This window comes from Saprolegnia diclina (assembly GCF_000281045.1).
Source record: "Saprolegnia diclina VS20 unplaced genomic scaffold supercont1.10, whole genome shotgun sequence".
NCBI lineage: Eukaryota > Oomycota > Saprolegniomycetes > Saprolegniales > Saprolegniaceae > Saprolegnia > Saprolegnia diclina.
The window spans coordinates 995,889-1,020,267 of NW_008246077.1; the positions used below are offsets into that span (position 1 = coordinate 995,889).

The 24,379-nt window shown below is 60.8% G+C and overlaps 11 protein-coding genes across 11 annotated transcripts; 4 read left to right on the forward strand and 7 right to left on the reverse strand.

Annotated features, from left to right (window-relative positions):
• Positions 1–8: 8 nt before the first annotated feature.
• On the reverse strand, positions 9–3,271 carry SDRG_04366 (hypothetical protein; the record flags this gene model as incomplete). Its single annotated transcript, XM_008610040.1, has 3 exons — positions 9–3,026; positions 3,077–3,118; positions 3,185–3,271. The coding sequence occupies 3 exons, from the start codon at positions 3,269–3,271 to the stop codon at positions 9–11; spliced, it is 3,147 nt and encodes a 1,048-aa protein (XP_008608262.1).
• A 312-nt stretch (positions 3,272–3,583) lies between these two features.
• Positions 3,584–6,393, reverse strand: SDRG_04367 (hypothetical protein). The gene is made up of 5 exons (XM_008610041.1): positions 6,165–6,393; positions 4,256–6,115; positions 4,171–4,197; positions 4,026–4,127; positions 3,584–3,982 (listed from the first exon to the last, which is right to left on the reverse strand). The coding sequence occupies exons 1-5, from the start codon at positions 6,375–6,377 to the stop codon at positions 3,674–3,676; spliced, it is 2,511 nt and encodes an 836-aa protein (XP_008608263.1). The 5' UTR covers positions 6,378–6,393; the 3' UTR covers positions 3,584–3,673.
• A 14-nt stretch (positions 6,394–6,407) lies between these two features.
• Positions 6,408–9,055, forward strand: SDRG_04368 (hypothetical protein). The gene has a single exon (XM_008610042.1). The coding sequence runs from the start codon at positions 6,437–6,439 to the stop codon at positions 8,990–8,992; it is 2,556 nt and encodes an 851-aa protein (XP_008608264.1). The 5' UTR covers positions 6,408–6,436; the 3' UTR covers positions 8,993–9,055.
• On the reverse strand, positions 8,995–10,552 carry SDRG_04369 (mitochondrial processing peptidase). The gene is made up of 2 exons (XM_008610043.1): positions 9,734–10,552; positions 8,995–9,683 (listed from the first exon to the last, which is right to left on the reverse strand). Exons 1-2 carry the CDS (start codon positions 10,499–10,501, stop codon positions 9,075–9,077), a joined length of 1,377 nt encoding a protein of 458 aa, XP_008608265.1. The 5' UTR covers positions 10,502–10,552; the 3' UTR covers positions 8,995–9,074.
• Positions 10,553–11,105: 553 nt separating this feature from the next.
• On the forward strand, positions 11,106–12,166 carry SDRG_04370 (hypothetical protein). Its single transcript, XM_008610044.1, has 3 exons — positions 11,106–11,567; positions 11,628–11,681; positions 11,730–12,166. The coding sequence occupies exons 1-3, from the start codon at positions 11,175–11,177 to the stop codon at positions 12,012–12,014; spliced, it is 732 nt and encodes a 243-aa protein (XP_008608266.1). The 5' UTR covers positions 11,106–11,174; the 3' UTR covers positions 12,015–12,166.
• Positions 12,037–13,039, reverse strand: SDRG_04371 (proteasome subunit alpha type-4). Its single transcript, XM_008610045.1, has 3 exons — positions 12,849–13,039; positions 12,707–12,799; positions 12,037–12,656 (listed from the first exon to the last, which is right to left on the reverse strand). The coding sequence occupies exons 1-3, from the start codon at positions 12,985–12,987 to the stop codon at positions 12,136–12,138; spliced, it is 753 nt and encodes a 250-aa protein (XP_008608267.1). The 5' UTR covers positions 12,988–13,039; the 3' UTR covers positions 12,037–12,135.
• A 554-nt stretch (positions 13,040–13,593) lies between these two features.
• SDRG_04372 (hypothetical protein) lies at positions 13,594–14,901 on the reverse strand. Its single transcript, XM_008610046.1, has 7 exons — positions 14,751–14,901; positions 14,574–14,705; positions 14,495–14,523; positions 14,301–14,449; positions 14,045–14,247; positions 13,832–13,988; positions 13,594–13,789 (listed from the first exon to the last, which is right to left on the reverse strand). The coding sequence occupies exons 1-7, from the start codon at positions 14,839–14,841 to the stop codon at positions 13,699–13,701; spliced, it is 852 nt and encodes a 283-aa protein (XP_008608268.1). The 5' UTR covers positions 14,842–14,901; the 3' UTR covers positions 13,594–13,698.
• Positions 14,902–15,599: 698 nt separating this feature from the next.
• SDRG_04373 (ribosome biogenesis protein N) lies at positions 15,600–16,478 on the forward strand. Its single transcript, XM_008610047.1, has one exon. The coding sequence runs from the start codon at positions 15,654–15,656 to the stop codon at positions 16,434–16,436; it is 783 nt and encodes a 260-aa protein (XP_008608269.1). The 5' UTR covers positions 15,600–15,653; the 3' UTR covers positions 16,437–16,478.
• Positions 16,479–16,914: 436 nt separating this feature from the next.
• On the reverse strand, positions 16,915–18,319 carry SDRG_04374 (hypothetical protein). The gene has a single exon (XM_008610048.1). The coding sequence runs from the start codon at positions 18,273–18,275 to the stop codon at positions 16,965–16,967; it is 1,311 nt and encodes a 436-aa protein (XP_008608270.1). The 5' UTR covers positions 18,276–18,319; the 3' UTR covers positions 16,915–16,964.
• A 239-nt stretch (positions 18,320–18,558) lies between these two features.
• Positions 18,559–20,420, reverse strand: SDRG_04375 (hypothetical protein). Its single transcript, XM_008610049.1, has 4 exons — positions 20,208–20,420; positions 19,985–20,160; positions 18,961–19,936; positions 18,559–18,909 (listed from the first exon to the last, which is right to left on the reverse strand). The coding sequence occupies exons 1-4, from the start codon at positions 20,379–20,381 to the stop codon at positions 18,814–18,816; spliced, it is 1,422 nt and encodes a 473-aa protein (XP_008608271.1). The 5' UTR covers positions 20,382–20,420; the 3' UTR covers positions 18,559–18,813.
• Positions 20,421–21,324: 904 nt separating this feature from the next.
• Positions 21,325–24,235, forward strand: SDRG_04376 (hypothetical protein). The gene has a single exon (XM_008610050.1). The coding sequence runs from the start codon at positions 21,334–21,336 to the stop codon at positions 24,181–24,183; it is 2,850 nt and encodes a 949-aa protein (XP_008608272.1). The 5' UTR covers positions 21,325–21,333; the 3' UTR covers positions 24,184–24,235.
• Positions 24,236–24,379: the final 144 nt, after the last annotated feature.

The window sequence follows — 24,379 nt, forward strand, 5'->3', positions numbered from 1 at the left end:
GTGTCGTCTTAGACGCGACGACACGTGACCTTGTGCGTCGGCCAGTCCTTCTTCTGGCAGGCTTGCGTGCAGTACGCCGTGTCGTTGCAGCGCGCGCACTTCTTCCACTTGCCCTCGCGACCACAGCTGGCGCACACGAGCGTGGTCGGGGCGGGCGCGGCCTTGGATGTCTTGGGGGCGGTGGCAGGGGCCGGCGCCACCACCACGGGGGCGGGCGGGACGACGGCGGGCGTTGCAACGACGGCGGGTGTCGTAACGACGGCGGGTGTCGCAACCGGCGGGGCGTCGAGCTTGAGTTCCCACACGTCGCCATAGACAATGTCGTGCTGCATGGTCTCGTAGCCGCCAAAGAGCAGCGCGCGGTGGCGGGTCGGATCCAACGTCAAGGTGCACCCGGCCCGCGCGCTCGGCCACGGCGACTTGGTGTCCTTGGGCGTTTGCATCTTGGACCACGAGACCGACTTGTCGGCGTGATGCACGAGCCGGTAGCCGTCCGCGTGGTACTTGGAGCCGACCGCAAGCTCGGCGTACCCGCCAAACTGGTACATGTGCCCGTTGTAGCACACAGCTTGGCTCTCGCTGCGGGCGCCCGGGTGCAGCGGCAAAATGCCATTCTTGGCGATGGGCCGCTCGTCGAGCCACGTGTTGTGGACGAGGTCGAACGCATAGAGCTTGGACCGGTACTCGTAAAAGTCGCTCGTGTCAGCCTTGCCGCCAAAGATATAGAGCGTGTCGTCGTGGACCCAGCCGAGGTGCAGCGTGAGGAGCGAGCTCGGGGCTTTCGTTTTCGCTTCCTGCGGCATGGCCGACCAGCGCTGCGTCGCAAAGTCAAACACATCAAACGGGTTGTCGCGCGAGTCGTCTTGGGCGCCGCCAAACACAAGCATCCGCGACCCGTGCAGCACCGCAACGTGCTCGTTGCGCACCGACGTCGGCTCGTTCGGCGCCCGCACCCGCTTCCACACGTGCGTGTCGACGTTGTAGGCGTAGAGAGCGCCGCCCGTCTGGTCGTCTTCGTGGAGCGGGCACCCGCCATAGACGTACATGTCGCGGTTGAAGACAACCGCGCTGTGGCCGGCGAGACACGGCGGCTTTTGGCCCGCGCCCGGCACCGTGACCCACTTTTTCGTCTCAAAGATGTACTGGTGGATCGCCACGTCATCGTCTTCCGTACCAAACATGGTGGTCGACCGGCCGCCAAAGATGAGGAGCGACGTCGCGTCTGGATGCAGCGCCGCGCTGTGGAAGAACCGGTTGATCTTCTTGCCCGTGCCAGGCAGCACGCGCCACGCGGCGGGGATGCTGCACGCGTTGAGCTTGGACTGGATGCGCTGGCCTTGCTCGGCCAGGTACCCCGCGGGCGGCACGTCCTTGTTGCCCTTCTGGGACTCGATCGCGAGCACGTGCCAGTCGTCAAAGGCGTCATCGTACTGGTGCAACGCTGCGTATGCGCGGGCGCGGGCGTGAAGGCACCGGATGACGTAAATGTTGGCGCAGTGCGACACGATGAACGGAATGACATGGCTGCAGTCGTCAACGACCTTGGCGTACCACTCGAGGCGCAGCGCGGCTTGCGCACGGTTGCTGTAGAGGTTGTCGCCGTTGAGCACCATCTGCGGGTCCTTTTGGTGGTGCATCTCGAGCTTGGCCTTGAACACTTGAAACTCAGCGATCGCCGATGTGTACTGCGCGTACGCCTCCTTGTAGAGACCCTTTTGGTAAAAGCTGTTGGCGGCCGCCTTTTGCGTCATGATCTCGCGCATGCGGGCGAGCGCCGTCACATCCATGTCGTCGTTGCCACCACTGTCACCCTTGCCCTTGCCCTTCTTCTTCTTCTTCTTCTTCTTGGCCGACGACGACGACAACGTCGCGTCCGGCACCGACTCGTCGTCGACGGGCTTGGGGCGCATCTCGACACCAATGACCTGCAGATGGCTCATGCGCGACGGGTCGTCCAGCGCGGGGTACTGCACGTGCACGCGCCGCTTGTCGCTGGGCAGCTTGTTGTACGCTACCATGGCCGGCGTCACGGGCAGCGTCGTGTCGAACGCGTAAAACTTGCGGTAGTCGCCGACCGGCGAGTTGGGCACGGCCGTCAAGATGTCGTCGTCGAGGAGCGTCATGATGACCGACATGGCGACCTGAAGGTACACGATCTCTTCCATCGTCGCGGCCACCTGGCGGACGTCAATGTCGCTGCCCGACTTGCGCTTGATCGAGATGCGCGTGAAGAGCGGGAGCACGGGTTGCGTGACCGGGTCCGGATTGTTGGGGTCCGGAAGCATGAGCGGCGTGCCGAGGCGTGTCTGCGCTTCGATGTAGTCGAGGTCCTTCCACGAGCGACAGCCTTGACCAGGCGGCTGGAACTCGGCTTTGACGACCGAGTAGAAGCCTTCCGAGTTGCAGCGCATGGTCGAGACCGACCAGTTTTCGTTCTGGACTTCGTGCCAATCCTTGTGCACCATGAGCGCCACGTCGCAGCAGCCCGTGCCACCGAGGATCTGGACGAACCGGAACGGCGACCCATGCATCTCGACGCGCACGACGTGGTTGATGCGCATGTGCAGCCACGGTTGCGCCTGCCAGAAGCGCGCGCTCGTCTCAAAGAGCGACCGGATGATCGAGTCGGTCATGGACGGAATCGCCTCCATGCCGGCACAGACGCACGGGCGCGCTTCTTGGCCCGGGTACGGCTTGTTGAGCAACGTGCCATCGCAGAGCGCGCACCGCGACGGAATGTTGCTCGCAAACTGCTCAGCAATCTCGGCAAACGCATGCGGGATCTCGCTCTCATGGCGACCCATGATGGTGAGATTCAAGCTACCGGCGGCCGCGCCAAGGCCGTCGCGTAGCATCGCTTCGTACTTGAGCGGGCAAAAGACGCGCGAGTTGGGCGGCAACGACGTTTGCAGGACTTCGAAATCAGCGGCTGTCACGGGGCCCATATGGACGATGGGCTCGACCTTGAGGATGATCGAGATCGGCGACAAGACAAGCAGCAGCGTGGGCGTCTGGTGGCAGGGTTGCTACATGTTACGACAGTGAGCTTCCATGGCATGCTGCCCATCGCATGTACCTGGAACTCGTCCACGGACGAGACCCATTGTCGCAAGCGAACCTACGGTCAGAACGGCCCCATAAGATCGCGGATCGGTCTTCCTCGCCAGATCGCCCATGCACGTACCACGTTGACCCAGCAGTCGTAGTCTGCTTCGAAGAGCCGGCTCTGCGGTGGCTTGGACAGCGGGATGCGCCTCTTCCTCGACGTCATCTCGCTTGCTCGCGCGTGATCTTGGAAGTGCCAGCGCCTTACAAACCCGAATCGTTTTCACGGGTTTCTATCCAACAAAACGTATGCGTTTTCAGAGGTTCGCACTTAAACGGGACGCTACCGCACCATTGGCTATTGGTATGTTCTGAAAGCGTACTTTGCGGAGCACTGGACTCTCCTTCAAAGTGCGCCCTGTCCTATTGTTCGACATCGTGCTTTCCATACAAAATACAAATGTCATTTTCTAGAAACACAAAAAAATACAAGGCGCACTTGTGCGGAGCGTGAATATCGGATGCTCGAGACCAACGGCGGGCGCTCGTGCTGCCACGAGTCATGCGATAAGATCTTGGTGCAATGTCAATACCCCAAGAGGGCGTTCGGACGCTTCTCGGGAGGGAGCTAAAGCTTCCGGGCGCGAATGAGCGTCTCCAGCGACCCGGCAAACGTATCACGATCGTCGACCGTCGCGCAGATGTAGTCGACCGTGCGCTTGCAAATGACGACGCTCAAGCAGTGGTCGTCCGACGCAGTCTCGGCGCCCTTCTTCGGCGCACTCGGCTTGCCTTTGGTCACGGACGCGATCGAAGCCATCGGAATGTGCTTGCACGTGCGCTCCTTGCTGCTGTTGTCGTAGCTCACGAGGTACTTTTGGTCCGAATCAAACTCAAAATGGCGCGGTTTGAGTTTCCCAAACCAGCCCCCCACCACCTAGAGATGACGCTATGCGCTGGATAAATCACTGTTGCTCTACCTTTTGGACGTGGTACGCTCGCTTAAAGTCGACCAACGGAACAACAAGGTCCGCACCCTGAACCTCGTCCGGGGCCGTCGTCGACGCCGCACGCGACAGCTTCTACACATTTACATCATCAAATCAAGCACTTGACGAGTCATACCCGAGGCAGGGGCGGTGCTGTGTCGGCCTACGCATAGCGCAACATTAACGACTCGAATGTGTATGCAGGCAAAAGGCTAGCATACCGCGCTCGGTCGGCGCGAGAGTGGCGAGGGCGGGCCGTCGGACGACGAGCTCAGTCGGCGCTGCAACGCCGACACCTGGTCGTCGGTCAAACACAGCTTCTCTTGGAGTCTCGTCATCGTCGACTGCACCGAATCCCGGTGCACGAATGGAAACGGCGAGACGAGCTCGGGCGTTGGCGACGCTGGTGTTGTCACCGGCACTGTCGCCGCCGGCATTGGTGCAAACGACAGAGTCTTTGTACTTGGCTCTAGGGCGGTCAACAGCGCTTCAATGTCGGCTACGGGCTTGGAGCGCACGTCCAACGCATCGACCCACTCGAGGCGACTCCCCAACGACACGCCACCGGCGGCTTCCACGCTGCTGCCACACACAAAGCCCGTGACGACCGCCGCACTCGGTACAGTAGGGTCGAAGCGCACACCTGCGCCGCCGGGACCGACAACGACATCGATGGCGGCTTTGCGCGGGACGGTGGAGTTGATCGTCGGCGGCGTGAACGAAAGCACCTTGGCCTGCGCCGAGAGACCCTTGAGAAGGTCGGCCACCTGGGCGAGTGCAAGGGAGCTCAAATCAAAGCCATCGACACCAACGAGGACGCTCTGGGGCGCAACAGCACCGTGCATCTGGATGGCCGAGGTTGACGCAATCGTCTCGAGCATCGCGCATTCGGGCCGGTGCGCAGCAAACGTGAGTCCGAGAGGTCCAGCTGGCACGTACACGTCCAGTGTCGGGCGATGCGCCAGTGTCGTGAACGTGAGGTCTTTGGGCGTGTGCGCAAGCTTTTGAAAGAGCTCGATCGTCGCGTGGAGTGCAAGGCACGAGATGTTGAAGCCGTTGATGCATATGAGGATGCTGCCAGCGCGCACGAGGCCGCTACGCTCCAAGACGCCTCGTTCGCCATTTGGAAGCGCCCGGAACCCCGCGACGACCGTGTGCGACGGCTTGTTGCCGTCAAAGTCGATGCCCAGTGGTCCCGCGGGGACGTGCACAACATGCGTTGGGCCCTCTGCGCGCCGACGGCGGATCTCGGATTCCGTGACAAAGGTTACGACGCGCGGGACGTGCGGGAGCTGGCTCAAGAGCCGCACGACGCGATCCCGAGTCGCAAAGCTCACGTCCACACCGTTTACACTTGCCACGCACGCACCAAGGAGGCGGTGCTTGTACGGGGCGTAGTACGGACGGTCGGCGTCCGCCGACGTTGTAAACTCCGTCACTTTGACAAACGCGACCTCGGAGCTGTCCAGATTGAGGCCCAGCGACGAGTCGAGGATCGTGACCGTGATCGCGCTGTCGGACGACGTTGCGGCCGGGGCTGTCGACGAAGTGGTGTAGCACAGGAGGCGGCTCGCGGCGCCGGCGGTGCGGACGAGCTCGTGGGCAGCTGCTGGTGCCAGCGCTGTGAGGTCGGTGGTACCGACGGCAATGACGACGGCGTTCGGTGCCGACGTAGTTGCTGTGAGACGCATGGACGTCGGCGCCGCGAATGCAACTGGGCCAGTCACGTAGAGCAGGCGCGTGCAGGTGCGCGGCGCGAGGCGGTACAGCTCGATCGTCTTGGGGACGTCAAAGACAAGGGCAAGGTGGCTGACGACAGCGTCCCGGTCCATCGTCGACACATCGACGCCGTTGATACGTAGTATGCGACAGCCACGATGGGCTGTCGCGCTCCAGGACGCGGTTGCTGCCTCGACGACAGCCCAATGCGGAATGTCGGGGTGCAGTGTCAGCCCCAATGGCCCCGGAGGCGCCGTCAAGAGCAGCTTCTTGGCAATGTCCCACCGACTTGGGGTTGACGGTGCCCGTAAAAAAGTGAGCTCTCGCGGCGCGTTGGCCGTCTGCCCAAGGACCTCGATCACCTACGTCCCAGGATCAGATCGTGCCGGCCTCGCACAAGATGGCGCGTACCTCGAGGCGCGTTAAGAACAAGAGGTCGAGGTCGTTGAGCTGCACGAGGCGGTCGCCGGGGTGCACACGGCCGCAATGCGCTTGCATCGTGCCCGGCGTAGCATCGTACGCGCCGACAAAGACGCCGGCGGTGCTATCGCCTTCGAGAAGCGAGAGCCCGAGGCGGCCTGGCGCCACCGTCACCGTCACATACATGCGACCCAGCGCGTCCATTGTCGCTCAAATGAGAAAGTCGGGAATAGGCGCAGCGGTTACCCACGTTTCGTGGGCGGATGCCGGCCGAGGCAATCGTCGCGTGTCGGACATGCCGCGCCGCGTGTCCGCCGACCTTCAAGTTCTGCGACCAGTGCGGCGCCAGGCTTGTGGTGCGAAAAGCCAAGTCCAAAACGTCTAAGAAGAAGCGCGCCACGCCGACCGCACCCGAGGTACCAACGGCCGAGACTGGCTGGTTCTGGGGCGCGACAGCGACACTGCCGCGCCTCGTGCACGCCAAGCCCGCACCAGAGCCACCGACGAACCAAGAAACGTGCGTCAAAGTGAGGGCACTAGCAGCCAAAGTGACGGCAACACCAACCAAGACAAGGCCCCCAGAAGGCCCGTCGACGGCGCCACCGCTCTTGTGGGGCACCTGCTTTGCCAAAGCCCAGGCCGAATACCGCGCGACCGAAGCGCTTCTTGTTGCAGAGATTGCGGCGGACACCAAGATCATTGCGCACATGGCGGCCCAAGCCCAAGCCCATGCGTTCAAGAACGACGAGACCTTCCGGTTTGCGTGCCGGACCAAGCGCGAGCTCGAACGCAAGGTGCACGAGCACAGTGCCAGCCTCGCGCGCGTCCGACGGGACCTCGCAGCACTCGCCGCCAACGAAGACAACTTGTCTGTCGTGCAAAAGACCATTGGTGCGCAGCGAGCAGCCGAGACGCAGCTCTGGGCGTCGCGCGACGCCGACGCGCGGCGGGTTCAGCGCTGGTGGCGACACGCCCACGCCCGCCGCGTCCAGCAGCACCGCACTTCGATTCGCATCTACCGCGGGTACCTCCACTACCGCTACACGGCGCGCGTCCATCAAATCTTTGGCTGTACGCTCTACTTTCGTCTCGACCGCGCCGACAAGGCGCGCAAAGCCCGGCTCGAAGTGGTGGCGTTCGCCACGCAGTTTCAATCGCCATTTGACTTTCACTTTCAGTTTGAGAATCCCCACGCGGTCGTCGCGGCTGCGCGCCGGCTCCAGCGCTACGTCCGGCACCGGCGGACACGCCACGGCTTTTGGCAGCTTCTGCTGCAGCGCGCGCGCCTGCTCGTGCTCGCCGCCCGGACGCAAGCCGAGGCCGCGGCGCGCCATGACGCGGTCGTTCGCATCCAAGCGGCCATGCGCCGCAAGCAGGCGCGGCGCCACGTCGTGCGGCGCATTGCACTGCGGTACGAAAAGTGCATGGACGCCACCACCTTGCAGCCGTTCTACGTGGACCGCGTCGCGGGCGTGAGCTCGTGGACCAAGCCCCGAGTGCTCTACGAGCGGGACCTCGAGGTCGTTGCCAATGGCACGACCATGGCCCGCGAGCACATTGACGCGTGGCTGCGCCTCGAGACGCCGCGCCGGCAGCGGATCGCCGCTGAGAAGATCCAGGCACGCGTCCGCGCCTTTCTCGCACGGCGTCGGCTGCAAGCGCTCGTTGCCTCCATGTACGAAAAGCACGTCGACCCGAGTAGTGGCGCGAGCTTCTATTACAACACGGCAACGGGCGCGACCTCCTGGACGCGGCCCAAGCTCTTGGCCATCGAGATCCTCGATGGGCCATTGGCAGTCGCCGCACCCACCGACGTGGTACGCGACACGCCCGCACCAGAGTTCGCCGGCAAAAGCCCAAAAAAATCCCAAGCGCTGTATGCTGTGGCCACGCCCCGTCGCCGCGAGCTGGCAGCGCAGACGCTTCAGTGCTTTGTCCGCGTGTGCGCCGCCAAGGCGCAACGCATGGCACGTACGGCTGCCATCTACATCAAGTGCGTCGACGACGAGACCCAGCGGTGCTTTTACTTTAATCGGGCCACGGGCGTCAGTCAGTGGACCAAGCCATTGGGGCTTGGCGCCACTGACTTGCCGACAACACGTCGGGGTGCAAGTCCTCGACCGACGACAACGAAAGCAAGGTACGAGGGACTCGACACGCCCCGTCGAAGGGTTGTTGCCGCCACGACCATCCAAGCGCGGTACCGCACCAAGCGCGCCCGTGATGGCCTTCGGCAGCTGCTTGCGAAAGCGATTCGCAAGTGCTACGACACCGACTCGCGCCAGTACTTTTACTACAACGAAAAGTCGGGGCTGAGCTCGTGGTCGAAACCTCGGCTACTGGTCAACGACGTCAAGGCAGCTTTGGCCCGTCTCCCGACACCGCGCCGGCGCGACGCAGCAGCGACCAAGCTCCAGAGCATGTACCGCACGCGCGTGGCGCGGACCCGCCTCCGCACCATGATTGCCGCTACATACCAGCGGCACCTCGACGCCGACTCGCAAACTTACTATTACTACAACACGATGACGGGCCAGAGTCAATGGACAAAGCCGAGAGGCCTCGGCGCCTCCGAACTGGGCCCGATCGGCAGCGGCCACATGGACGCTCTGCGTACACTGCCCACGCCCCGGCGCCACGACGTAGCCGCCATGCGTATCCAGGGGATGTACCGCTGCCACGTGGCTCGAGCAGCCGCGGCCGCCGCCGCCCACGACGTGTACGAGGCGTGCGTCGACGCCGACTCGGGCGCGCCCTACTACTTCAACCGCCGCAGTGGCGTGAGCTCGTGGACTCGGCCACGCTGGCTCGTACTATGAGATATGTGAAATAAAGACTCGAGTCGCGTTGAGGTGACATGTACAACAAACGTCGCTTTCGATTGAGTCTAGAGTTCTCTATTTAACGCGACAACCAGTACGAGCGGCGGCGGATGAAGTTGTAGTCGGGCAACTCGTGGATGGGACCGACGGCGGCAAGGGCGTGCTCCTTGTCGTTGACGACCTGGTCGGCCGTGGCGCGGACGGCGGCGGCGTCGACAGCGTCGATGCGCGCAAAGATCTCGGCGGGCGTCAAGCGGCGGCCGTAGACCAAGAACTGGCGACCAATGTCCTCGCAGACCGGCGACGAGCCATCGAGCTGCATCAAGATCGACGCCTTGAGCTGCGTCTTGGCGCGCTCGACCTCTTCGTCCGACGTCTTGTGCACGAGGCGGACCATGGCTTCCATGATGTACCACGTCAAGTCGTTGAGCTTGTACTTGTCGCCGACAGCGTACACACCAAAGAGACCCGTGTCCTGGTAGCACGTGTTGAACGACATGAACGAGTGCGCGAGCTCCTGCTCGGCCACAACCTGGCCCAGCTTCGACGACATGTTCATGCCGGCGCTCGAGGTGCGGTCCCAGCTGCCAAGCAACGTCTGCATGACGAGGAGCGGGAACGAGTGTTCCGAGGTCCAGCCGTAGCCCTCGAAACCGATGGCGACGTGGGCCAACGGCATGTCATCGTCCTACATATCATGATGAGACTTTCCATCGCGATCGAAAAAGAATGTCGTACGCGAATGCGGATGTCCGAGCCGACAAAGCGGGGCGTCTCCAACGTCGGGGCGACGCGGGGCTCCGTCGGGAGGTTGCCAAAGCAGTTCTGGGCGAGGTCGACGAGCTGCGAGTGGTCGACGGCGCCGGCACCGGCGACGACCATGCGGGGCGCCGTGTAGTGCGTGGCAATGTAATCCTGCAAGTCGCCCTTGCTCAAGCTGCGGACGTTCTCTTCCGAGCCGAGGATCGTGCGGCCGAGGCCGTTGCCCATAAAGGCCGTCTCGTGGAGGCGGTCAAAGATGACTTCTTCCTGCTGCTTGTTGACTTCTTCCATCTCGCGCAAGATGACGTCGCGCTCGCGCTCAATGGCGGCTTCGTCGAGCTTCGAGTTCTGCAGAATGTCGCTCAAGATGTCGAGCGCCTGCGGCACGTCCTTCTTGAACACCTTGGCGTAGTACACCGTCTGCTCGCGGCTCGTGTACGCGTTGAGGTGGCCGCCCATGTTTTCGATTTCCATCTCGAGCTGCTGCTGCGTGCGCTTGGCCGTGCCCTTGAAGGCCATGTGCTCCAAGAAGTGGGCCGCACCGTTGTTGGCCTCCGTCTCGTAGCGCGAGCCGGCGCCGATCCAGACGCCGACCGTGGCCGTCTCGCCGTGGCCGCCCTCGGAGGCGACGCGGAGGCCGTTGGCGAGCGTCGTCACCTCGGTCGCCGGGGCGTTGAGCACGTAGGCCGGGAACGACTTGGACGAGAAGCCGCGCGAAAGGCGTTGAACGCTCTTGGACAGCATCTTTCGGATGGTTGACTCTGACTGCACCTCAAAGAAAAGTGCGGGGCCCCGAATATGACTTCATCAGTGGTGGGGAAAGTGCCGGCCTCCCATTGGCTAAAACTCTTCCAAAGCACCCAATCACAGCACACTGTCGACCAACACAAAAAACTGACAGCTTCCTCTTTGCATCAACCGAACCGGGACCGCGGTTTGAACCGCCTGTCCGAAGCGCGCCGTCGTCCCCATATGCTTAATATAGCGTCGGAGAAGTGGCCTTTCGCCCCGTAGCGACCTCTGGCCGCGCGAGAGGTCGTTCCGTGTTTTAAAATCGCATCGGAGCTTTCTCTCGATCCAAGAGCGCGTCCAGGTGCTTGCCACGCGGCCATGGCTGAATGATGCCAACGCCAGCGCCATATAGATTGCAGTTGGCAGCTATCGGACGAGCAAACGGAATAAGAATCAGCGACTAAGACATCAGGTGGCCCTGGGATGCCCGTTGGCGAAGCGCAGAAGTTGACGCGGGCCGTCCCAAGGCGGCCCACAAAGCGTGGGCCTTCGGCGTGCATCGGCACGCGACACGGTCCGGTCTTCTCCGGTCTTGCTCACAGCCGCATCAGACCGGTGTTTATCCGGATCCGGATGCGCGCCAGCGAACCCAGGTGAAAGATCGCTTCTGGGAAAGGCCGCGATCATGCCGGTGATCTATGCGCTCGTGGCGCGCGCCCAGAACGTCTTGGCCGAGTGCACCGAAGGGACGGGCAACTTTATCACGTACTCGCGGGCGATCCTGCGGGACGTCGACGACCACAAGTACCCGCCCGAGACGCGCAACTCGGTGGCCGTCGACGGCCACGTCTTTTACTACTACCTCAGCGACAGCCTCATTTACGTCTGCATGTGCGACGAGCGCTTCCAGAGCAGCGTCGCGTACGCGCTCTTGACGGAGATCAAGCACGAGTTCTTATCCAACTATGGCAACAAGGGCAAGACCGCCAATGCGTATGCGATGAAGGGCTTTGAGACGCACCTCAAGGGCCTCATGACCAAGTACGACAACGTCAAGATCGATACCAAGCTCACGCAGGTACACAGCTCAATCCCTGCAATCCCATACGCGGGAAGAGGACGATGGCATTGACGTTAGGTGCGCGATCAAGTCAAGCACGTCAAGAACCAAATGCTCGATAACTTGCACCAGGTACAATGCACTAACTAAATCGAGGAGGCAGGGCACGAGCGGCAATAGATCATGGCGCGCGGCGATAAGCTCGAGGTTCTCGTGAGCAAGACGGAGAAGCTCCAGCAAGACACGCTGGCGTACGAGGGCGAGATCAAAGCGCTGCATCGACTCTTTTGGCTCAAGAATCTCAAGGCGACGCTCACGCTTGTCTTCCTCGTCGCGATCCTCATGTGGCTCGTGTCGTCGTGGATATGCGGCTTTGACTTTTCCAAGTGCAGCAGCGCCAACATCCAAAAGCAGGTCGACGCGCAGGGCGCCAAGATCAACCTGCCCTTCACCAGCGCACCCTAGTCATCGTAACTTGAACGTTAGATATCTCGTGGACGGAATCGAATGTATTATCAAGGAGCTCATCAAATGTAAAGTGCTGCGCTAGAAGCCGCGGCGCTATGCAGCACTGCACACGGTGTGCTTACATGTCGCCCGACTCCGCTGCCTGGAGGTCCGCTTCCTTGAGCAGCTGCTCCGTTTCCGCGGCCGACAAGAGGCGGTGGACGAGCTTGCCGTTGGCCGACCGCGTCAGCGTCGAGAACTCGAGCTTCTCAGCCGTCGGCGTCGTCGTGTCCATGGTCTTGCCCATGACCTTGACCGAGAACTTGAGCGCCTCTTCGATCGTCATGTCTTCCTTGTAGTCGTTCTTCAACATGCTCTTGGCGGCGCGGTTGTTGGCACCAATCGCCGTCGCCTTCCAGCCGCCATAGTTGCCGCTCGGGTCACTGTGATACAATTGGAAGCCAAAGTGGCGGTCCCAGCCAGCATAGAGGAAGGACACGCCAAAGGGGCGCTGGCCACCAAACTGCGTGTACGCCTGCTTGTAGTTGCAAATGGTCTGAACCAACTGCTCGCACGGCTGCTTCTCCTGGTACGAAAGCTCGTAGCGCTGGGCCGACACACGGGCGTAGTTGACGAGGATGTTGGCATCCGAGGTCAAGCCTAGACAGGTTCGATGAGCTTACCATCGGATTTGGGCGCGCAAAACGCACCCGCCACAGCGCAGATGATGTGGTCGTCGAGCTTCATCGTCTTCTCACTGCTCTTGACGGGCGCCAGCAAGGCCGAGACGGTCTTCTTCTCCGCTACATGGAGCCATGAGGTCCGCGATCCGCATGGCCATAACGGACGTACCCGCGATCACGATGCCATCCTTGGCGAGGATACCGACCGCAGAGCCCGCGTTGTTGATCGCCTCCATGGCGTACTCGACCTGGAAGAGACGGCCTTCGGGCGAGAAGGTCGTCGTGCGGCCATCGTATCTCCGGGACATCTTCTCGCTGCGCTTTCGTGAGGCTAATAACTCTGAGGCTCCCAGACGCAGCCAGATATGCCCTTAAATAAGGGCGTTGCCGAAAAGGGGGTGGCCTCAAAAAAGGCACCAGCGAAATAACCTTGATTTAAGTATACTGCTTCCATCGAATCGATCTTTCATACATATAGAATTTCAGGGGTCCAAAATGAGTAAATGGCTGGAAGATCCATATGCATTCTACGCCGATATAGGTTTTGAGAGGTATTATCGGTTGCTACCTCTCAGTCGCCTCAGAGCTTGCCACGAGGTCATGCCGGGTCCGCCATCCATGAACTGCAACATTGTCGTTCGATCGTTCACAATAAAATAATAGATGGTCGCAACCAAGATGAATGGTCGTGACACAGTGGCAGACGAGGCAATGAACATGCTTGTGCTGACCAAGCGCCTGGGTAGCGTGAGTGTGGACCTCCGCATCATGCAGCTCTTTCCGTGTCTTTATGGGTGGCACTACCGTGCCGATCCCCTTCCATGGGTGTCCTCGACAGACAGGTTCACGCACACATTTGGCACCAAGGCATTCATCGCTTCTCAATGGCCCGGCGACATGGGCACAAGCAAAACCAACGCGAAAACCTCTGCAAAGCAACACGCTAGTCCCTCGCCACGACGAGATATGCAGTACTCATTCGGTGCTTCCGGGTAAGCCTTATGCGGATATTTCTGAGATTACGCCTTCTTCGCCTTGGACGCGGCGAGGTTCAGCTTGCCAAGGAAGCGGGTGTTGGTCTTATGGAGCGTGTCGAGCACACCGAGGACCCTAGTAGATACATGAGCGCCAGCCAGGCTTGATTCGTCCGACCCAAAGCACTCGTTGAAGATCTCGTGGTGCCAGTCGTGCTGGAGGGGCGAGTTGAGACCTGGAAAGTCATAGCCGCAGTGCGTGTTGATCGTATTGATCACGGCAAATGTAAACCACGGCGCAATGGTCGTAATGTGGCTGCCCATGATCGTTGGCCCTAGCGCCAAGGGCCAAGAGTCAGCTGTCGTGGTCATGCAACGAAATAGCTCGTACCCGTCATGAGCGGCAAGATGTTGGCCACGACCATCTCGAGAATCGTGCAGTAGATCGAGACGACACCGATCGGCGCCGTAAACTCGTGGTGCAGCTTGTGAAACTTGGCGTAGAACGGCTTGGTGTGCAAGAGGCGGTGCGAGTAGTAGAACATAATCTCCTCGACCACGAGAAACACCAGCAAGTCACGGACGACCGTCGACCTGCAACACACACAAATGTAAGCACAAACATACCGCAAGCATGCAACGCGTACAGAGGCGGGATCGGGTCGCTCGGCGAGACTCCGCGCGCCGGCAGCACGTAGTTGAACCACACGTACGACATGGGCAGCGAGACGAGGAACTGGTTGCGCACAGCAATCTTGAAGCCCTTCCACGTCTGCTCGCCCGTCACGTGCTTGTCCTAGCGCAAAACGTGAGCGATGTCCGCGCTGTTCGTCCTTCGTACGGGCTGAATCTTGTAGTGCTGCGCCCAAGCTATGCACACATCCCAGATCTTAGTCACCCGTGAGCTGGATAGATCGTACCGGGCTGCGTCGCGTCAATGACCATCATGATGGCCGAGAAGAGCCAAAAGGCAACGAACGCTGCGGAGCCCAAGATGACGTTGACGACGCCGTCGCCGTACGTGGCAGCCCACACGCGCATGTAGCTCGAGTCTGCAACACAGAAGTGAGCTCCTAAGAGAAAGGCCTTGGTCGCACCGTAGGCCGCGCGCGAGAGGAAGAGGAGGCTGCTGAGCCAGAAGATGGACACGGCGTTGTCCTTGGCTTCGGCGAGCGTCATGAGCGCCATGGGTGCGAGATTTGGATATGAAGGTCACGGAAGCGACGATGCTTCTTCAACCGCTTTGGCTCGTTTACGACTACGTTTCGATAAACAAGTCGCCGGATACGATTGAGTCTCAATTGAGCACCCGAATTGAGCGAACCGGCCAACGGCCCCATTCCCAAACCCAGCAAAGTTGTGTCAAACAGGTGGCACAAAGCACCGTCCAAAAACTCAATTGCTTTTGCATTGAATTGGATCCAAGATATGGCGCGCCGCGTGCGACCAACCGTGCATACGTACACAGCGCATAAACAGCCTCGTTCTACGTACACGCAGTATGGTATAGCACTGCGTACATAGGCGCTATACGAGCACCCTTGGCAGTACGTAAGGAACGAATTAGGGGCGTGAGAGAGCTCACGTTGGGCTGGCGACAAGATCCAACCTTTCGCTGAACTGGAAGTTATCGGTTACGGTTATACAGCATTGGCGATATACTCCAACGTCTCCACTGTGACTTCCATAGCCTTCCGCGAGCGACGTGCTCTACGTGCCGTCATATTCGTTGTTGGTGCCAATGCGGTCGGTGAGCGCTGCGCTGCGCTCTCTGCAGGGACGTCGTCTGTTTCACACTATTTGCTACCATACGCTTTTGCCAATCTACATTTTGCAAGTACAGTTGGCATTGGACGCACACTATAGGGGCCAAAGCGTGTCAAAAGTAAATAGTGTATGACTCACTTTTATTGGTGCGCGGAGGCTTGGCCATTCATTCGCTACTCTCGGGTGTTCATTTTCGGATTCCGCGTCGGCGCTGAGGAAAGAAGAGGAGCAAGATGCCGCAGCATGAGCACATGGAGATGCACAAGAAGCGCCATGGCGTGCGCATGGACATGGTCGAGCGCACGCGCAAGCGCGAGGCCCGCGAGGTGCATCGCCGCTCGCAGTTTGCGCAGAAGGTCCACGGTCTTCGCGCCAAGCTCTACAACCAGAAGCGCTTCAAGGAAAAGGCGGCCATGAAGAAGACGATCGCGATGCACAACGAGCGCACCAACAAGCACGCGAACGACGACAACATCCCGGACGGCGCCGTGCCCGCGTACCTTCTCGATCGCGAAGGTGTCTCGCGCGCCAAGGTGCTCTCCAACACGGTCAAGCAGAAGCGAAAGGAAAAGGCCGGCAAGTGGGACGTGCCGATCCCCAAGGTCAAGCCGATTGCCGATGACGAGATGTTCAAGGTGCTGCGCTCGGGCAAGCGCCGCAACAAGGCGTGGAAGCGTATGATCACCAAGGCGACGTTCGTCGGCGAAAACTTTACGCGCAAGCCGCCGAAATACGAGCGCTTCATCCGCCCCGCCGCCATGCGCTTCAAGAAGGCCCACGTCACGCACCCGGAGCTCAAGACGACGTTCCAGCTCGACATTCTTGGCGTCAAGAAGAACCCCAACTCGCCGCTGTACACGCAGCTTGGCGTGATGACCAAGGGTACGATCATCGAAGTAAACGTGAGCGAGCTCGGCCTCGTCACAACGTCGGGCAAGGTCGTCTGGGGCAAGTACGCCCAAGTCACCAACAACCCGGAGAACGACGGCTGCATTAACGCTGTCTTGTTGGTATAAATGATGATATTAATGATTGAATACAGTATATATAGTCCACAACCTCGATCTTGTCAGTTGTCGTTGACCTGGACGAGGCAATCTGGCACCCTTCGCTACCTCGGGCGTTGGCAGCTGCTTGATCACTGCACCGTAGACATACGATAAGCTCACTCCACCTCGTCGCGACTCTCGCAAAGCTCTGTGTAGCAAGTTGGCCGCGGGCCAACGGCGTCCATGATAAGGTTACTACAAGGGTCAATAAGAAATGACCCTTGCCCTTGGTTTCCAACACCTTTGCCAGCGCGGCCATCCTCTGATGTACAGTGTGGTGACCGGGAGGCTGGCTTGGGCGTCCGCTTGTCTCTTTACGAAGACGTCGGACGTTTTGCTGGCGACCACGCACCTCCGAGTCGTTCACGCCGGATGGCACCAGCCTTTGCGTGCTGGTGCAAGGTGGTGAGCATTATTAATGACGTGGCAGCGCCCCGTCGCAGCAGCACGTGGTGAACTCACATTCAATTAGACTCTTCTTTATTGGATTCACTTTTACTTCTTGCCATCGTAGGCCTGGAGGAGACCGACGTAAGCGAGGCCCGAGTCGGCGCACGCCGCAAGGATCGCGTACTTGCCGCCTTCCTTGACGAGCTTGTTCGAGGCCGTGTTGACGAGACGCGAGCCCGTGGCACCGAACGGGTGGCCGAGCGCGAGCGAGCCGCCCCACGTGTTGAGCTTCGACTTGTCGACCTTGCCGACCGCGGTCGGCCAGTCAAACTCGGTCTTGCAGAACTCCTCATCAGCGAGCGCGTTCAAGTTGGCAAGGACCTGGCCGGCAAACGCTTCGTGGATCTCAAAGTGGTCAATGTCCGAGAGCGTCAAGTTGTGCTTCTTCAAGACCTTGGCGATGCCGTAGGCCGGGCCAAGCAGAAGCGAGTCGAACGGGTCGACGCCGACAAAGGTCGAGTCAAGGATGATCGACTTGGGCGTGTAGCCGAGCTCGAGGGCCTTGGTCTCCGACATGATGAGCGTCGCGGCCGAGCCGTCCGTCAAGAACGACGAGTTACCGGCCGTGTGCGTGCCGTGGGGCTTGACAAAGGCGGGCTTGAGCGACGTGAGCTTCTCGATCGACGTGTTGGGGTTGATGCCGTTCTCGGCCGTCGAGCCCTTGAACGGGATGATCTCGCCATCGTACTTGCCTTCGGCGTGGGCCTTGGCAGCGTTCAGGTGGCTCTGGATGCTGAGCTCGTCCATCTCCTTGCGGGTGACACCAAAGCGCGCGGCGAGGCGGTCGCTCGAGTTACCCATGACCTCGTTCGTGTGGAAGTTCTTGATGGCAGGCGCCTCGGGCGAAAAGTCGGCGGCCTTCAAGCCCTTGAGGAGCTTGAGGATGCCAGCCGGGCCGCCTTTCATGGCCTTGGCCGCGCCAATCATGCGCTTGCGCAACGGGCGGGCAAAGCGGATCGGGACATCCGAGAACGTCTCGACACCACCGGCAACGATAATGTCCATGCCGCCGGCGACAATCTTGTCGGCGGCCTGCGAGATAGCCTGGCTCGACGAGATGCACGCCTGCGTGACCGTGTGCGCGGGAATGTGCTTGGGGATGCCGGCGCCGAGCGCGGCCTCACGCGCAATGTTGCTCGTGCGCACTTCCTGGATGACCGTGCCGCAAATGACATAGTCGACGTCGGCCGGGTTGAGCGCCGTCTTGTTGAGGAGGCCCTTGATCGACTCGCGCATGAGGTCGTACGCCATCATGTCCTCGTAGACCGTGCTCGTCTTGTGGAACGGAAGGCGGACGCCATCGACGACGACGGCGCGGCGGACCGTGCTAAAGTTGCGGGCGAATACGCGTTGCATCTCGGGTGCGACTGAGGACGACGATTGCAATGTGTGGCTCGAGGAGATCTCTGTTTAGAAAACGACCGCCTTGTTTGCTCAACAACGTTGAAGTTCCAGCAAGTGCGCCTCCATACTAACTACACGAGACGCCCTAAGTGCGGGTCAACTACGATCGTGACACGTGCTGGTCAGGTCACGTGCGACTTCAACGTGGCGCGCTGCATGGCCAGGAAGCCGGCTGCATGGCCGCGCCAGCGACGCGCTGCGTATGCTAGTATCAACGCTGTGATGTGAATAGGTCGGGATGTAGGCGACGAGACTTTGTGGCTTTATGAACTCTGGCAGCACTTGGGTACCACCCACAGAGAGTGGTGCACTGTACTTTGGTAGCAGACCGAATCACGACGATGCGCCTGTGGTCAGCGACACCGTGGAGAGGCTTTGCTTGCTCTCGGTCGATGGCGCGGAGGGCAAGACAGCATGGTGGACGCATATACTAGCCCAATACTCTATCGACTACTCCATGTCGTGTCGAGGGCTGTAGTATACTAGAAGACTAGATGGCCCCGGGCTGGCTCCCAATGAACGACGCGAGGTCCGAGACGGTCTTGGGGATCGACGAGGTCAGGACTTCGATGCCGGACTCGGTAATCTACGAGGTGGACGTGAGAGAATAAGAGACGCGCATGCTTGCTGTGTCTACCAAGACGTCGTCTTCGATGCGGATGCCAATGCCGCGGTACGCCGACGGAATGCTCTCGTCGTTCTGCGGGAGGTAGATACCCGGCTCAATTGTGATGATCATGCCGGGCTGGAGCGGGTGCGACCGCGCGTACGTGGGCGTATCGTGCACGTCCATGCCCAAGTAGTGGCCCAAGTGCGTCGGGTTGTACTTGCGGAAGGCCATGTCGAGGGCCGCCGAGCCTTTCGCCAAGTGCCGCGGCAGAATACCAAACTCCTGCATGCCGTCCACGAGCAGTCCGACCGAGAAGAGGTGGAGCTCGTCGAGCGACAACGATTCCTTCTGCTCCATCTTCAGTCGAAGACGCTCCAAGCACTGCAGCTGGACGTCGAGGATGAGCGAATACAAGTCCAGCTGCGGCGGCGTGAAGCGACCGGTCGTTGGCCACGTGCGCGTGATGTCGCTGACGTAGTTGCCCGTGACTTCGCAGCCCGAGTCCATGAGCACGAGCTCGTCGGGCTTGAGAATGCCCCGTTTGGCGAGGTAGTGGATCACCGCGCCATTGCTGCCCGCGCCGACGACGCACGGAAACGCATTGCGCAGCGAGCCTTGACGCCGGCAGTAGCCTTCGAACGTGCCCGCGAGGCCGATCTCGAGCTGCCCCGGTGCCGACTGCGCCATGAGGTTGGCGAAAGCACCAGCGCCAATGTTGCACGCATGGCGCATCTTGGTGACTTCGGTCGGTGACTTGAAGACGCGCAGCATGTCGATGAGGCTGTCGGCCATCTGGATGCTGTGCGTCGCTTGCAGCGGCCGCGTCGCGTTCAAGAAGCGCGAGGGGTACTTGTTCTGGACCGCGCGCGTGATGCAGATCTGGGTCGCGGGCGACACAAGCGTCGGCAGCTTGGCCTCAAACTGGTCGAGAGTGAACGCGTCGTCCGCACCGTACGACGCCTTGGCCGACGGCACGTCGACGCGAGGTCCGTCCCACTGCTCGCTATTCGCATGAGCGATGAGCGTCCTTCCTACGCGCACGAGCTAGTACCTGTGGGCGTCGCGCGGGCGCACAAACATGACAAAGCTCGTGGCGTCGGCCGCGTCCTTCTTGAGGACCGCGATCGCCTCGGGCTCCTCGAGGCCCGTCAAGTAGAGAAAGTGCGAGTCCTGGCGAAAGTCGTACGGGATATCATGCGCCATGTACTTTTCCTCGGCGGCATTGAGCTAGCCATGAGGTTGTGGAGACGACGACGATGGGCACGACAACGTACGATGAGGATCGAGTCGCGGGGCATGAGCTCAAAGGCGCGCTGGCGCCGGGCCTGGAACTCGCTCGCGGAGATGCCAGGGACTAGATCGCCGACGCCGAGCGCGAACGGGCTCGTCGAGAGCTGGCGCACGGACGCGCGGAGACGCGAGAGCAGGCGCGGGGCTTGGAACGCCATCGTCGTCGCGCTGCAAAATGGTGCGATTGGCCATCCGCCTATCGAATGTCAAAGGTTTTAGTGAAATTGATTGTTAGAGGTTTTGTACTTCAACTGCAACGCTGTTGCCAGTGCCAAATTGTACAATGAACATACAAGACCGTTGCAATCTCTCGCATTGTGGATGCAACGTACGCAGCACAATGGTACCCGACTCCACTCGAGGACCTCCACCAGTGTGCTGGTATATGAAAGAGCTTTTCGTAGCTTCCATGTTGAATGCGCTCGCGTCGACGGTTGCTGCTCGACTCGTTGTTAATACTTAAGACCTATGGACCATTAGTAGAACTTCTAGTCACCGTTAGTACTTTCGCAGTCTTGGCGAGTGCGCTTGGCGTTGACACGCAAGGACGCGGGGTCAAAGACAGACTCGTCGCTTGGTTTTGACGCTAAACCGTCTTGACACGTAGCTTGCAATCGCCACCGAGGACCGCGTCTCGCTGGACAGCTCACGATGCTCTCCGTCTTGCCAAGAGACTTCCGGTACCCTCTTGCGGCGGCGTCATTCGAGCTTGATTTCGTTGTAGCATTGAGTTGGCATCTTGAGCCCAATGTGCTGAGTTGTCGTTGGCGGACCTGCGTGCTTTTTCAATGGCATCAATGTCTCCACATCGCCAAGGACAATTACACTAATAACGTTAGTACCACACTATACTTGTGTACAACAACTCGACTAGCCGTCATAACGATCTACGTCCATGGCTCGAAGAACCACACGCACCACCCCATAGCCGAGCACGCCACAGCGCCCGCTTGCAGCACCTTGCAGCGCGATCAACTACCTTGAAGTTTGTATGGCCCGTGTCGCCCGGCTTCTCCATACAAAAACAAAGTACAAAAGATACACCAACGGTTTTCAGCTGTTTGCGGCCGTCTCGCAACGCGCAGTGCATTTCTCGATTGCCCAACTGGCATGCATCGATCTCGATCCCGCGAACGCTCGGCCCGGCGGTCACGCTCGCGCTCGCCAGCACGCGGTCCTCCGCGCTCACCACGCAACAACGGCGGTGGCAGCCGCTATGGCGGCGACCGCGGCCACAATGACCGTGGCGGCTACGGAGGCGGCGACCGTGGCGGTGACCGGGGCGGCGACCGGGGCGGTGGCTACGGCGGTGGTGGTGGCGGCGGCTTCAACGGTGGACGTGACGGTGGTGGCGGCCGAGGTGGTCGCGGTGCCTTTCAAGGTGGTCGTGGCGGTCGCGGTCGCGGCGGCAACTTTTCGATTCCATCAGGGCCGCCGCCGGAGCCCGTCAAGTCGGAGCTCTTCCCGCCGCAAGTCAACACGCTGTACCCATGCCGCCCGTCGTTTGGTACGGCGGGCAAGCGCATTGTCGTGTGGGCCAACCACTTCCAAGTCGACTTGAAGCCGCAAGGCGACGTCTTCCACTACGACATTGGCATTGCACCGGAGGGCAAGCCACCCCAGAACGAGCCGCCGCCCAAAGACCTCTGCCTCAAGGTGCTTGCCGTGCTCACCGACGTGATCAAGGCCGAGTTTCCGCAGTACGTGGTCGTGCATGATGGCCGGCGCAACTTGTACACGCCGTCCAAGTTGCCGTTTGAGTTGCATCTCTTCAAGTGCGTGCTCACGAACGACGCGCGCCCCAAGGTGTTTGACGTGTACGTCAAGGAAGCCGACCCGTGCAGCGTGCGCATGGAGCAGGTGTGGGACTTCTTCTCGGGCCAGCTCAACTACACGCCGTACGAGGCCATCCAAGCGCTCGACATTGCGCTGCGCTACTCGGCGACCTCGCGCTTTACGGCGGTCGGGCGCAACTTTTTCTCCCCGGACAAGTCGGCTCGTCTCGGTGAAGGCGCCGAAGTGTGGTTTGGCTACCACCAGTCGCTGCGCCCGACGCAGACCAAGTTGACGCTCAACATTGACATGGCGGCGTCCGCGTTCCTCGAGGCGGTCCCGGCGCTCGATTACATGAGCGAAGCGTGCGGTCTCCGCGGCGTCCCGAACCAGCTCAGTCCGCAGCAGCACCACGCGGTCGCCAAGGCCTTCAAGGGCGTCAAGGTGCGCGTCTTGCACCGCCCCAACATCAAGCGCGCGTTCAAGATTGTGGCCATCTCGAAAGAGTCGGCGGCGCATCGCTTCTTCAAGGACGCCGAGGGCAAGGACGTGTCGATCGCCGAGTACTTTGCAAAGACGTACAAGCCGCTGCAGTTTCCGCACCTGCCGTGCTTCCAGGTCGGCTCCAAGACGAGCTCCAACTTTTTGCCGATCGAAGTGTGCCACATTGCCGAGAACCAGCGCATGCCCCGCAAGGTCTCGGACACGCAAGTCGCGTCGATGATCCGGTACACGTGCACCCACCCCGAGGAGCGCCGGCGCAAGATTGAGGAGAAGGTCAAGGAAGCCCACTTTGAAGCCGACACGTGCCTTGCTGCGTTTGGGGCGACCTTGAACCCCAAGATGCTCGCGATCGAAGCCCGCGTGCTGCCCGACCCCAAGCTGCGCTACGCCCGCGACGCGATCGAGGTGCCGGCGGCCGGCGCCTGGAACATGCGCAACAAGGGCTTCTTTGAAGGCATGGCCATCGAGTCGTTTGCCGTCCTCTCGCTCTGCCACGAGCGCGACTCGCGGTCGATTGACGATTTCTTCGGCGCCCTCGTGAGCCAGCTCGGGATGCTCAACATGCGCGGGCCGTCCAAGCCGCCGCCGGTCCTCTTGCGCCGCGGCGAGTCGGTCGAAAGCCTCTTTGGCCGCGCGATCGACGCGGCCACGCAGGTCTATGGTCTCCCGGCCCAAGTCGTCTTTAGCGTGCACCCAGATACGTCGGTCATGAACTATGGCGACCTCAAGCGCGCGTCGGACGTGACGTTTGGCATTCCGTCGCAGTGCCTCCTTCTCAAGCACGCGCAGCAAAAGAAGCCGCAGTACATGGCCAACCTCTTGATGAAGGTCAACGTCAAGCTCGGCGGGCGCAACGCGGTCTGCTCGGAGCCGCTCCCCAAGGTGGCCGAAGTGCCCACGATCATCTTGGGCTGCGACGTGAGCCACCCGGGCCCGGGCGACAAGAGCCGCCCGTCGATCGCGTCGGTCGTGGCGACCATGGATGCGTACGCGTGCTACCACGCGGCCTCGGTGCGCAAGCAAGGCCATCGCGTCGACATCATCGAGGACCTTGAAGGCATGGTCAACGAGCTCCTCCGGCAGTTTTACGCCGAGACGCGCCTCAAGCCTTTGCGCATCCTTGTCTACCGCGACGGCGTCAGCGAAGGCCAGTTCCAGCACGTCTTGACGCACGAGATTGCCGCCATTCGCCGCGCGACGGCCAAGCTCGAGGAGGGCTACAACCCGCAGGTGACGTTTGTCGTCGTCCAAAAGCGCCACCACACGCGGTTCTTCCCGACGTCGCAGGCCGACGCCGACCGCAGCGGCAACGTGAAGGCCGGCACAGTCGTCGACACGGGCGTGTGCCACCCGACCGAGTACGACTTCTATCTCATGAGCCACGCGGGCCTCCAAGGCACGAGCCGCCCGGCCCACTACCACGTGCTCTTGGACGAGATTCAATTTTCGCCGGACGAGCTCCAGAACCTCACGTACCAGCTGTGCTATACGTTTGCCCGCTGCACGCGGTCCGTCTCGATCGTACCCGCTGTCTACTACGCCAAGCTCGTCGGCGACCGCACGCGCCTCTTTCTGCAAGAGAGCAGCGACGGCGGCTCGACGATCGACGGTACCTTTGTCGAGTCGACGGGTCGCATCATGGACGTGCACCGCAACCTCGGCCGCCTCATGTACTATGTCTAATCTCTGTCGCTTGAGTTTACGAAGAAGTTTTGGTACCTTCCCTTGGAGTTTGATGCAATCTGGTCGTGACGTGGCATGGCTGTGGTGCTGAGGCCGATACTACTTGTTAGGCGAATTCGAGCGAGGTGTGTGCACGGCATACAAATCACGAGTCAAAACGATGGTTGCCAGAGTAATAGCCAATCACATCGCTCGC

What these genes read in the sequence shown, in the direction of transcription:
- SDRG_04373 (XM_008610047.1), top strand. Translation starts at nt 15,654, where the DNA reads ATGCCGCAGCATGAGCACATGGAGATGCACAAGAAGCGCCATGGCGTG.
- SDRG_04368 (XM_008610042.1), top strand. Translation starts at nt 6,437, where the DNA reads ATGCCGGCCGAGGCAATCGTCGCGTGTCGGACATGCCGCGCCGCGTGT.
- SDRG_04370 (XM_008610044.1), top strand. Translation starts at nt 11,175, where the DNA reads ATGCCGGTGATCTATGCGCTCGTGGCGCGCGCCCAGAACGTCTTGGCC. An exon ending in TCGATACCAAGCTCACGCAG is followed by an intron (nt 11,568 to 11,627) that starts GTACACAGCTCA and finishes CATTGACGTTAG; the next exon opens with GTGCGCGATCAAGTCAAGCA. An exon ending in TGCTCGATAACTTGCACCAG is followed by an intron (nt 11,682 to 11,729) that starts GTACAATGCACT and finishes GAGCGGCAATAG; the next exon opens with ATCATGGCGCGCGGCGATAA.
- SDRG_04376 (XM_008610050.1), top strand. Translation starts at nt 21,334, where the DNA reads ATGCATCGATCTCGATCCCGCGAACGCTCGGCCCGGCGGTCACGCTCG.
- SDRG_04371 (XM_008610045.1), bottom strand. Translation starts at nt 12,987, where the DNA reads ATGTCCCGGAGATACGATGGCCGCACGACGACCTTCTCGCCCGAAGGC. An exon ending in GGATGGCATCGTGATCGCGG is followed by an intron (nt 12,800 to 12,848) that starts GTACGTCCGTTA and finishes GGCTCCATGTAG; the next exon opens with CGGAGAAGAAGACCGTCTCG. An exon ending in CATCATCTGCGCTGTGGCGG is followed by an intron (nt 12,657 to 12,706) that starts GTGCGTTTTGCG and finishes GAACCTGTCTAG; the next exon opens with GCTTGACCTCGGATGCCAAC.
- SDRG_04375 (XM_008610049.1), bottom strand. Translation starts at nt 20,381, where the DNA reads ATGGCGTTCCAAGCCCCGCGCCTGCTCTCGCGTCTCCGCGCGTCCGTG. An exon ending in CCCGCGACTCGATCCTCATC is followed by an intron (nt 20,161 to 20,207) that starts GTACGTTGTCGT and finishes CCTCATGGCTAG; the next exon opens with CTCAATGCCGCCGAGGAAAA. An exon ending in GCATCGAAGACGACGTCTTG is followed by an intron (nt 18,910 to 18,960) that starts GTAGACACAGCA and finishes TCCACCTCGTAG; the next exon opens with ATTACCGAGTCCGGCATCGA.
- SDRG_04367 (XM_008610041.1), bottom strand. Translation starts at nt 6,377, where the DNA reads ATGGACGCGCTGGGTCGCATGTATGTGACGGTGACGGTGGCGCCAGGC. An exon ending in TCTCGCGCCGACCGAGCGCG is followed by an intron (nt 4,198 to 4,255) that starts GTATGCTAGCCT and finishes CGCTATGCGTAG; the next exon opens with GCCGACACAGCACCGCCCCT. An exon ending in GAGCGTACCACGTCCAAAAG is followed by an intron (nt 3,983 to 4,025) that starts GTAGAGCAACAG and finishes CGTCATCTCTAG; the next exon opens with GTGGTGGGGGGCTGGTTTGG.
- SDRG_04372 (XM_008610046.1), bottom strand. Translation starts at nt 14,841, where the DNA reads ATGGCGCTCATGACGCTCGCCGAAGCCAAGGACAACGCCGTGTCCATC. An exon ending in CCTCTCGCGCGCGGCCTACG is followed by an intron (nt 14,706 to 14,750) that starts GTGCGACCAAGG and finishes TCTGTGTTGCAG; the next exon opens with ACTCGAGCTACATGCGCGTG. An exon ending in ATCTTCAACGAGTGCTTTGG is followed by an intron (nt 13,790 to 13,831) that starts GTCGGACGAATC and finishes TGTATCTACTAG; the next exon opens with GGTCCTCGGTGTGCTCGACA.
- SDRG_04369 (XM_008610043.1), bottom strand. Translation starts at nt 10,501, where the DNA reads ATGCTGTCCAAGAGCGTTCAACGCCTTTCGCGCGGCTTCTCGTCCAAG. An exon ending in GCTCGGACATCCGCATTCGC is followed by an intron (nt 9,684 to 9,733) that starts GTACGACATTCT and finishes CATGATATGTAG; the next exon opens with GACGATGACATGCCGTTGGC.
- SDRG_04374 (XM_008610048.1), bottom strand. Translation starts at nt 18,275, where the DNA reads ATGCAACGCGTATTCGCCCGCAACTTTAGCACGGTCCGCCGCGCCGTC.